Genomic DNA, 12,665 nt, shown 5'->3' on the forward strand with positions numbered 1-12,665 from the left:
GTGCCAGTGTGCTTTAAATGTGCATGTGCACCCACTCTGTAAGAAACTACTAACTGTTTTTTAATAAACATTAGCATGACAGGGTGCTTGTGTACATTTCACACTACCAGATTCCATACTGAGGCATAAATAAAAACTTAATGCATTTATTACAGTACAATGGCAGCAGATGGGGAGAGTTTTTGAGAGACGGAAATCCACTGAATAACTGTTACATATAGAGCTTTGTTATAGAAGTGGAGACATTAGTAAACCAAATAACAGCTTCTATTTACATCCTATTTTAACTTCTGCAGCCTGTTTTTATAATGATCCACACAGGGAAACTTAATTGTGTAGAGCCCCATCCAACACAGCTGTTTATGTGTTGTCCAAAGAACTTGAGCAGCAGTGCTATTGCAAGGCAGTGATTTGCATACTGCTAGCCCTGTGGTAACGACAATTACATCTCTAAGAAGGCTGTCTTTTGGTTGTTTAGTATTTTTTGGCTATGTAATTTAAGTTCCATAAATGCCAATGAATGACAATCACAGAACTGACCAAATGATTTGTCTGAGCATAATTAAATGGGATTAATCCATGTGACTGACACAGTTTTCAGCACATCCATCAGTTAAATGCCATATTTTTCTCTTGCAGTACCAGCTTGAAACTAAGAAATTACTTCCACATCAAAATGCCATTCGGAGATTCATTGTAGTATTATTGATGTGGGTCAACTGTATCTGAGAGGGTTTAGCAATAACTAGTGTTAGACCACTCTAGTTTTATTTAAACATGTCAGGTTAAAGTTATTTGTAGAGCAGATGCCCTGTACTTGCGCTGGTGGTACAACTGTGTGGCCAATTAAGCTTGTTACAGTATGGTGTGTATAGAAAAGAATATTTCCTTTACAGAAGAAAGTCATCGTAACAGATGTATGCGGAAGCTAACATACAACAGTCACTTGTCAGCAGGTTGTTGCCAGATTAAGAGATCATTAGCAAAAAGTGGACTTTAAATGGACTTTAATAAAGAGCTCTGAAGGTTGCCACCTAATAGACTATACTGACAGACCGCATTGTATCCCAGACAGGAGCATTTAAAATTATGCCAAATTAATACAGTATTTAGGGAATTTTTATCCTTTCATGGATGATTATATAAAGAATCTTGATAGGGTTTGGCATTATTGATTGTTTTTACATTAAAACACAGATGAAATATGGAACTATATGAATATATATTATCCCCTTTCATAAGAGATGAAAGAAGAAGTTGCATTACATTTTATTGTTGTTATTCAAGGTAAGACTGAAAAAGTAACTTTCAGGAGTAGGCCTACTACATTCTGGGTTGATAAGCAAATGCGCATATTCAGAGGTAAACATTCTGTGTGAGTACACATACACAGCACATAAATAAATAACTGCGCTCCCTTTCAGATACACACTGTGTATACACACCATCTGACTATGACTTTGGCTGTCGCATAAAGTGTATTTCACTCTAACAATTATTAACAAGATTCAAGGGAATGAGCAAAACAGTTGAAAGGAAGGCTCCAGACTTTTCAGAATTGCCATTTGGTCTAGCCTATCCAAGCCTGTATGTCATGCATGTACATGCATGTGTGTGTGTGTGCATGCACAAGGGGGGTTGGGGTGTGGAAGGGGATGGCTGCCTTGTGTTTCCTGTGTCGCAGTTTACTGTTTTTTAGAGCAAGAAAAATGGGCTTATGTAACGGTCATGTGATTTAGCCAGAAATAGTGGTGGGGCTACAGCTGCTGCCTCTCCTCCTGCAGCTTGGTTCCTTGGCTTTTGGCAGCAGCCAGACAGACACACTGTGCACAACTCCTGCTAGCTCAGAAAACAAGTTCTGCTCAGTTCTACACACAAATACAAATACTGTACTGTAGATGCAACAAAGGCAATGCACATAATGAGCTACGTATGTTATCATGTTGAGCAAACTGTATATAGCCTGTACACCGTACACAAGTTACCATGCTAAATCTATGTCCAGAATTGTGGATACTTCTAAAGAATACGTACAGGAGGAATGTAAAGAAAAATGTAGACTGACATTCTCTGATTTACTGAGGGTCATGATATAACACTTTACAGTCCCACTCAATTTGGGTTAGGTCGTGATTCCTGTGTGCATTGTGTATTTATTTGTGCATGCAAATACAACATTCGCAGTTTTCTGAAATTGCCAGCTTTGGCTGTGTGCATGCATGCATGTGTATATGTGAGAATGAGAAAGTGAATGACTGTACAAGTGCACGAGCATGAGCCTGTCTGTGTGTGGGCGTATGGTGCTCTGAGGCTGGCGGACATGTGGAAAAAGTGAAAAAGGAGGGATTGAGATGCCAGCATAGAGAAGGAGAAGAGGAGCTGTACAGTGAAGAGTTAGTGGAGCAGAAGGAGGCACTCTGAAATAGGAGATCATTGGGTTTAGCTAAGGGCTAGGCAGGAGGCAAGGGGATTCTCGCCATGTTAGCATCACTGTCAGGAACAGTGTAGCTGCAGCTAGTGTCCTGATTCCAGTAAATTCCAATATCCTCATGCCATATACTTGATAATATACCATTAGTCATGCGCTGTAGAATGTGAGAGCGGAATAATCAAAGTTTCAATCATCTTCACACTGATAATCGTGAAATGTAGATCTTGGATATTGGCAGAAACTTCATGCGTTTTGATGCTGACTTACATTACAATCAGTTGCAAACTGAGAATCAAAAGTAGAATCAAACATTTACAGCCTTTAATTTAATTAAATGTGTATTTTCTCCAACATCTTCAGAGCTATAATTGTCACTACAGAAGTAAATGGCGTTAATCGTCCTCCCTTTTTTTTATTTTATTGAATTATATCACTTTGAAAATATCACTGCTCTTCTATGTCAAGCTGCATCCCCAGTTCATCATCAAACTGACACTGTATCTCATCTTTCTGCAGGTCAGCACAACTACCTGTGTGCTGGGAGAAATGACTGTATAATTGACAAGATTCGAAGGAAAAACTGTCCAGCATGTCGTGTACGGAAGTGTCTCCAGGCTGGAATGAACCTTGGAGGTGAGGAGTCATACCCTCATTACAGATTTGCCCTGTCACGTGTCTCAGATGTGACATTTGAGTCAGCCTCACTTTGCTTATAAGGGTATGGATATGGAAAAGTAGGTCTAGCTGAAGTCACAGAATGCCCAGGGTTGCTGAGTCATTGGATGTTTGTTAGTGTGTATATAGTATATCTGATCACACTATGCATAATGCATCTACAGTAGGTGTGGCTCTACCTTAGTCTATACGATGCCATTGACTGAGCCTGCAGACAGATTACAATACTGTGTTAATAGAAAAGGTAACTGTAGGGTTTTAGAGGCATGTGGTTGATCAAGAGGGGATATTCTTTTTGTTATTGTTGATTTATTAATTTATTGCCAGTGTCCTATTCCAATGCAGGGTTGTAGTTGCACGCACAGGGCTGAAAGTACACTTACTCAGATAGTTTTAAATTTTATGCTTCCAAAGGAAATTAAATTATGCATAGGACTTGTGGGACAGTGGGCATAGAGTCATGCTGTTACCTTAGGTGTGAATATACTGTACAGGATTGCTAAATGGAAATAACACACTCACATATGCAACTGCTGCTGTTACTAAATGTGAGGGGTTCTTCAAATAATCCAAATTGAAATCATTATAAATTCATTCATTCTATGCATATTTTTGCAGTACAAAGGATAACTAGTGAATTCACAGCAACTCAATAAGAAAAATATAACAACTCAGAGTTCAACTGTTGTGATTAGCTTGTAATTGCAATCAGCTAATGCTCCTTGATTTGGTTTCAGAATATACTATTAATGGAATTACTGTAAAGATTAACTTATGATCAATACCTAATTTCCTTATCTTGCAGCGTACGATAAATATACAGACATGCATAGTTTTTCTGTCATTAAACACTTAAGGGAGTAAAGGGAGAGTAGAATGAAGTAAAGCTCTTGAGCAGGCTGTGTATCCTTATCTAAAGTACTGTACTGGTTAATAAAAGCTCACTATTTTTCATTAATACATTTGTAACACTGGGGTTTGTGTAGCTGATGTCATACTATATCTAACATTTCTATCTTTGAAAGATCTACATAAATGTGGCAGCTCCCAACTTGGTCAAGCTCTCTATGTTGGAATCCTTCATGTAGTAAAGGACTGCTGGAATAAGGCTGTAGTTACAGGAGATTGATTTAAATACTTAAAATGAACAGCTAAATGTAAACCCCAAAATAGTAAATATCAGTGCAGGATTAAACGTTTTATTTGAAGGGATTTATAGATCAGAAATCAGATTGCATGGTTATTTTCAACGATTACATAAAGTACACCAAGAGTGGTGTCTAAACTGAACTGCTATAAGTTAAAGGTTCCGGCTGCATAAAGGTTAAAGTCAAAATGAGTATCTTTGAACATTCGAGTGGTGAGGATACTCCTTTGTTTGCATTCACTTCAAGGCCTGTTCCTTTAAAGGCTAGAACAAGCACGTGGGAAAAAGTTTATCTTGGAATGAATCCAAAACACTGATAGTACAATATAAAATAAATAGAGGGGCACTGATTAGGAAATCTGTTCCAGAGAAGGACTCCAAGACACATTTTCTGCACTGGGAATGCTTACTTTTTATGATCAATGAAGAGTATTGGCAGAGTCTATGTTTTCTGCTTTGACATCACTCTTTGCAAACACACAAAAAGCTCATACCCAGATTAGACCAGGCAGTGCAAGAAGTAAATTTATCCACACAGTAATAAGAGCTAATATTGTAAATGTACACGAATGTAAAGGTGGGTCTTCTGAAATGCGTGTTAAAGTGGTGTTTAGAGTGTGTAAATTAGTTTGACGCTAGAATTTAGACCTACTAAAATATGAATTTGAATTCAGACAATAGTATGTACAGAGTTGGTGTTTTCTGTTCTCAAAATAAATACAAGATGCAAACACGCACATGTGCGAAGCCATGAGAAAACAGGATAAATGAAAAGCATAATACCTGAACAGCGATCATCCCTTCCTCCAACAATACACCAAGCACATAAGAGGATGGAGAGTGAAAGGCACATCAAATACAGCCTGACATCAGCTATACAAACCCAGATAAGGACACGGCATGGCTCCTCTGACAAAAGCAGCTACTGGGGGTAAAACTACCATCTATCCAACTGAAGTGAATAAATCTAGACCCAGCAATCTGCCACGTGTCAGTCATACAGTACAGAGACGGGGGTTTATCAGCCGATAATTAATAACTTGGGCATATGAAAAGCACAAAACGTGACTTGGACCTGCTACATTTCTGTGTAGTGAAATGTTACAGTATGTAGTGTTGAAAAGGAGCAGATGACCATGAGTCATGAATAGAAGATTAAGGTTGCCAATGAGTAGAAACAGTGTACAGCATTGCATGTGAGCCCCTAAGATCAGATAGATAAATAGATTTCATTAATTAGGCTAGTTACTTATATCTTTACTATTTCTACCGCCAATATACAATAGCACACTTCACAATGGCAATGATATCTCGCATTCACATGCGCACACACTGTATGTAATTGGTGTGTACTTTGTCCCCACTTATGCTATAACACCTACTTACTCATAACTCCACCTTATCTGCAAAAATAAATAAATAAATAAATAACGTTCTTTTCCTCTTCAGTTTATGATACGACACTAACTGCGTTCCATTGGCCCTGTGCCTGTAATCTGCACAATATCAGTTAGGTTATCTAACGTTACGTTAAACTAAGTAAAACCAGTTCAGCCGCTTGGCGAGTTTACACACACCAAGCAAGAGATAGGTGCCTTTCAAAACAAAAACTGCAGGGAAAGAGCTAATAAGGTCTCCAGCTAGCAAACTACCTACCTCTACTGATTAGCCCAATACCGACAACTCCCCGAAAGAAGCTGAAACTTACTATAGCAGCAGTGTTTCTATAGTAACCTAGCGCTAGCAACAGTAGATGTAGCCGCATAGCTTACTGACGCTTGTTAGCTTGACACGTACAGTAGCAACAACCGCATTAGCGTCCCACGTACCGTGGGGAAGTGAAGCTGCGATGGACAACGTTCCATCCTTTTGGAGAAAACGAAGCTGTCCCGAAACACAAAGGACAGAACGGGTGAACGGCTGCAGTCTTAAAGACGACTTTGAGGACATTTCACGGAAACACGATTTGGTAGCAACAGCTAACATTAGCAAACACGATTAACAAGAGCTATTAACGAGATGCTAGTTATAGCTAAATTATATCAAAAGCAGATGAGTCTTTATTTTTATATTTATATATATATATATATACACACACACACACACACACAGACACAGACTCACACACAGAAGCCCTGACAGCAAACTGTTTTCGCTTTATGGCACAGGGAGGGAAAAATGGCAGCACACCTGAGTTGATTGCCTAAACAAGCTGATTGGCTCAACAGTATGAATGTGTTTTACAGTAGCCTGTAGCATTTAATTTGTCTAAAAGATCCAATTCTCTGTATGATTTCAGCAATACAAGGGAAATTAAATGGTTATTGTACTTTTATCTGATCCTGGGTTTCTTGACTTTGATACAAGTTAGATTTCTTTTCTTTTACATTACATTTTTTGGTCCACATCTAAACATTTGCATAGCTTTCCAAAAGCCCTAACTTCCTTAACAGAGATAACTGAGTCATTGGATAATTGTGATGGACTGAAATGACATTACTGCTTTAAACAGAGGACACTGTTAGCACATACTGCAGGCATCCAGGTATTACATATTATAAACATGCATCCCTGTTTTATTTTCTTATCTGAATTACACTTGTAGAGCGTGTGTCACATTGTGAATGTAAGAAATGCCACCCTCCACAATGTGTTAATAATGGCAGTTGTGTTTCCCACAGCACGAAAGTCCAAAAAGTTAGGGAAGCTGAAGGGAGTGAGTGATGACCTGCAGAGCTCCAAGGATGGCCAGACTGCCACAGGTGGTGTTGGAGGCGGTTACCTGTCCTCAGAGAAGGAGCTAAATGCCAGCGCTGCCAATGCCCTTGTGCCCCATGGGCCTGGGGTGGTCACACCTTTTCTGCCGCCCTCCATCTGCAGCGTGTTGGAGCTGATTGAGCCTGAAGAGGTGTACTCTGGCTATGACAACACGCAGCCTGAAACCACTGACCACCTGCTGTCTAGTCTCAACCGCCTGGCTGGAAAGCAGATGGTACGCATGGTGAAGTGGGCTAAAGTACTTCCAGGTTAGTGACCACTTGACCACAACTATATTGGAACAGACATCTGAGCACAATTCACTGCAACATGAAAACATACAAAACACAAACAAATAAACCTTTTCACTAATTTAATAATATTTTTGTATTATTTTAAACATTATGTAAAGTTGTATGTATATAATAAGGTATATTGTGTGTAATTTAAAGGGCTACTACACAAAAGTTCAATTTAGTCCATTTTTTTTATGGATTAGTCAAGGAAAATGCTAAGTGGTATAACTATCAGTCCAAAAAAATCAGAAGATAATGTGACAGTCTTTATTAAAGATAACATTAGCATGCCCACATTTTAACTTTTGATCTCCACATCACCTGCCACACAAAATGAATTTTTTAAAATTAGGACAGGAAATTATTCTGCAGTCGTCAACACAATTAACGGTGAATCCTATTTTACCATTAAATGTAATCAAGATTAAGATTTACAAACAGAACTCAATAACATTGCTGTTTCAGATGTGATGTTGAAAAGAAGATTTAATGTCTATATTGTTCATTTTTATCTTTATACCACAGCACAGGGAGGAAAAAAATGCTACAGTGCCAGTCAGTGGGAGACATTAAAAGATACCTCACAGGTAGCTCTTTGAGGCTGTTTAATTTGCTGTATTGCAAATATTTGATACCTCCACAGTGTCTGCTTGCCATATCCGGACATATAAATAGAATGGGATCCAGACAGAAGGGTCAGAATATGTACCTTCGACTTTCAGATATACCACCTGCATTCAGCTTACATTTGGATGTGGCAGGACTAATGCACAGGGCAGTTAGGACCTATATTATCGGTGCCTACAGTATGTTCAAGAAACATCTGGGAATCTTCTTGTTAGTCAATGGAAAACATTATATGAACAGACTTTTTCTAATTTGACCTAAAAAAAATAAATCTCACAGTTTAATAATCACAGATTTACCAGTGTTAATCCAGACATTTGACATACCTTTTCAAATATTTTTAATGAGATGCAGATTGACATGCATATAGACTGAAATAGTCCCTAAGCCTTGACAAGTCACTTGTGTGTCCTCACTTGGCCTGTGTTTTGCATGAGGAGGCGTTCCTTGCCAGAGTTTGATTGAGCGTTTGGCAGGTTTCCTATTCAACTCTATTTTTGGTGCTCCAAAGACAGCATGCCAATAACTGGAGGCCTTGCGGGATTTTTATAAAAAAAAAAAAAGAATGGGTGAATACGTCTCAGTGATTATCATGTCTAAACAAACATTGGCACAAAAAGTAAACTAGCAAAGCCCCACAGTATGCAACATGTGCAGACACAGGTACACAAATGCACATTCTCAGCACTCAGATGGCGCTTCCATTGAAACAAATTAAATCAGAATCTGATAAGCGTCAGATATATTTAAACTCTGTGCTTCGTTTTGATCAGCTGCATCTGTCTCTCCATGTGAATCTGTATGTGTTAGGTTTCCGGACCCTGCCCATAGAGGACCAAATCACCCTGATCCAGTACTCATGGATGTGTCTGTCCTCCTTTTGCCTCAGCTGGCGCTCCTATAAACACACCAATGGACAGATGCTCTACTTTGCCCCTGACCTCATCTTTAATGAGTAGGTCTACAATTCTGCATCAGCAGAATACCACACACATCTCTCTGATGATAATAAAGTGTACTGGTTCAGAAACAGAGTGATGGCCCTGATATTAAATATCATTTGCTATACATAATGTATGCAATTTAATCTTCAAAATGCTACAAAGAAAAGAGATCACGTTGTTTTGTAGTTACACTCCTCAGAATTTCAGACGATGCACCTGTGAAGGAAAAGTTTTGTCAGCACTTTGGCACAGTAAAATGAAAATGTCTGATGGCTTGTGGGATCTCAGACAGAAATGTCTATTACAGATTTGGTTACCAAATAATTTAGTGATTGGATTAGATACAGTTGAGTTCAAAACTTTGCATCTCTTTATATAGAAAAAGTGAAAAGAGTAAAACAATGTTTTAGTTTTTCATAAGATAATATTGAATGTACATATAGCTAGTACAAATGTTCTTCATCAGATGTAACAAATATTGTAAAAGAGTATACATAGAAAGAAAGTGATAGTTTAATAATGAAACATATCATTGACAAAATCTACCTTTATCGAATGTTCTCTAATTCTTTGTATATCCTTCTTTTGTCTGTATAACCTCTTCCAACCTCTGAGCAGCATTCACATCCTTTCAGGTGTAATTTTAGCCAAGTCTTCATTTTATAATTGTTCCAAGTCTACCAGATTGCTTGGTTGTCTGCCATGTACAGGCTTCTTCATATCTACAGTTCCAACATTTTTCAGTGATATTTAAGTCTGTAGACTGGGAAGTCCCTGGTAAAACATTCACCTCATTCTTTTTAAATCGTTGCTGAGTTGACTTTGCTTTGTGCTTTGGATTCTTGTCTTGTTAAAGTATCCACTGTAATTTTTTTACCGATACTTTAAAATCTTCTGATCTTAGGCTGCATTCATCCTTCCCTCCTCTTTGTGCGAAGTTCCAGTGCCTCATGCAGACATCTCAAAAACATCAGGGAGCCTACACCATGTTCTTTGGTGATGCTGTTCCTTTCCTCATAGACAGTTTTTTTATTATCTCCACACATTCAGTACCTGTGTGAATTATAACCAAATAATTTAACTTTGATCTCATCAGACCACATAATCATGTTCCAAATTCATTTGGTTTGTTCACAAGCAGTACTCCAATTGTACTCCAAGCATGCTGCCTTGCAGTAAGCAGTGGCTTCCTGTATGCTTTTCTCCCAAACACTACAGATTTGTGGAGAGTAAGCTTGGCTTCAGAATTTTATTTCACTTATTTTTCTTGGTCTTCCACTTCTTGGAAGAGTTTTAGTAAGTCCACATTTCTTCCATTTTTTCTTCCATTTTTGGATCAGTTGGTACTGATATCCCTAAACGCTTTGAAATATTGTCAGATCTCTCCCCTCTTTAGCTTTATGAAAATTTACCAATTTCATTTTGAGGTCTTTTAAAATCTGTTTTCCTGATCCCAGTGTTTTTGTTGGTCTCAGCAAACTGCTTGAGACAGACCCTGGAGATCTACCCACTTGCAAACTTAAAATGCAAGGCCGATTTAACACACCTGTTACCACTCATAAGTGTTGACAGTCTTTTTTAAGGATCGTACAGCTGATTTTACATATTTTAGTTATTAACTAAAGGGTTTATCAAGAGGGATTTCAATTTTTGCACAGATATATTTCTTTATTATTTTACTATAACTGCCTATAAACACACTTTTTATACATATTTGTACTATCCGAATATGCATTAAATATTATGTTGATGAAAAAAACATAATTGTTTTACTCATTTTGCCATTTTAATTTGCAGGGATTCTGACTTTTTCTTTTAACTCTAATCAGTAGGTACAGTAACTTTGCAAATAGTTGAGCATGGACTATGAGTGTTTCGTAGCCCTCTGCCTTTTTCAGAAGCCAATCAGATGCAAACATTTGCATTGCAACATACATTTCCCTGAGAACAGTACAGAGCAAGATATGCATTTTCCTGTTGTGCTATTTTAATCGTTCCTTCAAATACCTAAAACCTGTTAAAAAAAAACAAAGCGTTTTTACTTACAAGGTCATATTCTTGTTTCATATTGTTATTTATGGCCCTTTAGAATGATATGCTCTTGTACCTTTTCCTGCATTTTTATTTGTGTCAGGCACAGGAGATCAAAGCCTAGGATGGTCAGTCAATGGCCCACTTGATCTGTGTTTGTGCGTTTGAACAGGAGAGGTAGTGGAGGAGGACTGTATGTGGGCCTTTTCACACTGGAGCTGCAGTGCATGGCATGCGATGAATTGAATGTTATAGAATTAATCAAAGAGGAGAATAGCAGTGTCTGTAGGCTCCTGTACCAGAGCAAGTTCAGTCAGGTGCAGGTTTAAAAGCTCCATCCCAGTAGCTTGTGTAAGTGAATGTCAGTGGGTCAGTTTGTCCCAAGTAAATAAATACATAAACAAACACAACACAGATGCTATTGTGAAACACAGCTACAGACTCTGTGTCCCTTTGTGCTGTTAGGAACATAGATAAAGCCTTCACATAGCACATAGCTTTCAACAGAAGACATTTTCAACTTATAGCTAAGTCAATCACATTTTATGAAATATATGTATTTATTTTTCACTAAGATTAGCTTTTCAGGTAAATCAAATCAAGTCTTTAATAAGTTCAAACAGAAATATGTACAGTTTATTTTCAAGAGAACCATCTGCTGTACAGTATGCTGCTGTTGCTCTAAATGGCACCAGGTATTGATGGATTAACCTGGTATTCAGCTTGACAGAGCAGATGATAATGTAGACCAACAGGATATTTTGGTGGCCTGGATGCTGGTCACATGCTCCGTGTTTAGTCAGGGCAGCCTGGATGTTACTGCTGCCCCTCCATTGTGTCTTTTGGGCAAAGGTGTGTTGGTTATTGCTTGCTGTTAATCTACAGTGCATGTTGTTTAGGTAATTGATAATTCAGTCAAATTGCTCTATAATTTCGCTCAGCCTTTGGGGGAGCGGACAGTATACACTCGTTTCCATAGCTACTTAGTGCTTATTGACCCAGGGCATTAAGGCATTTATTGAATAGACTGTCCACTCACTCAGCTATTAGAGGGAAATTTGTCAATGATTGAGCGTAAATACTGAAAAGACAGATGTGCATTTTACATTAAAGACAAAGTACGCCTGCATAATCTCAGTTAGTCTTTGCTGTGCGATAAATTTTCTTTCTCTAAAAGTTCTGAGCACTCACTCAAGATGCAGTCAATTTCCAGGTTGGACAGGTAAAAGTAATGTATTGTATGTAAAAAAAGGAGAGTACAGGAAAAAATGTATGTATGTAAAAAAATACATCTTTTTTTTTTTTAATTTCAGTCAGACATAGTCAATGCAACCAGACAAAGCGATGTTGATTTTCTATGTTGAGCTTTTTTTCATATACCTAATATAATCCCCTTATTTTAATCTAGATTTTTAGACTTATTACAGTTACAGGCCCAGACACTCACACTATGGTGAAGAGGTGGCCGTCAGTTTGCAAGCTAGACAGCTAATTTGCTAGTCAGCTGTAGCACCTAAACAGCTTAAACCTTTTCTGTGAATGTCAGTGTCAGTCAGTCCAGATGCTCTGTGGTCTGGTCCTTATTTGTCAATACCATTGCTGACAAAACACTGTCTGTTCTTCACTTCTAAACTACAATTACAAGATGATTTACATTGTGTCACTGTTCCCCTAGCAGCTCAGCTGTCCATCAAACACATACATTGGCCCACCCACTCAGACGCTTGAAGGTAAAAGATGAAGACAGTTCTCCTCTT

At 38.2% G+C, this 12,665-nt stretch overlaps 1 protein-coding gene across 4 annotated transcripts in view; it reads left to right on the plus strand.

Moving 5' to 3' along the window:
* nr3c2 (nuclear receptor subfamily 3, group C, member 2) overlaps positions 1-12,665 on the plus strand; it is a 74,431-nt gene that overhangs the window by 46,301 nt on the left and 15,465 nt on the right. For 3 of the 4 annotated variants that reach the window (XM_067496553.1, XM_067496550.1, XM_067496551.1), the window contains exons 4-6: positions 2,948-3,064; positions 6,935-7,279; positions 8,744-8,888. In XM_067496553.1, coding sequence (XP_067352654.1) covers positions 2,948-3,064; positions 6,935-7,279; positions 8,744-8,888 — 607 coding nt within the window. Of the gene's footprint in view, positions 1-2,947; positions 3,065-6,934; positions 7,285-8,743; positions 8,889-12,665 lie in introns of those variants that run through there. The other variant, XM_067496554.1, reaches the window with a different exon arrangement.

The sequence above is a fragment of the Channa argus genome, chromosome 3 (assembly GCF_033026475.1).
Source record: "Channa argus isolate prfri chromosome 3, Channa argus male v1.0, whole genome shotgun sequence".
Taxonomy (NCBI): domain Eukaryota; kingdom Metazoa; phylum Chordata; class Actinopteri; order Anabantiformes; family Channidae; genus Channa; species Channa argus.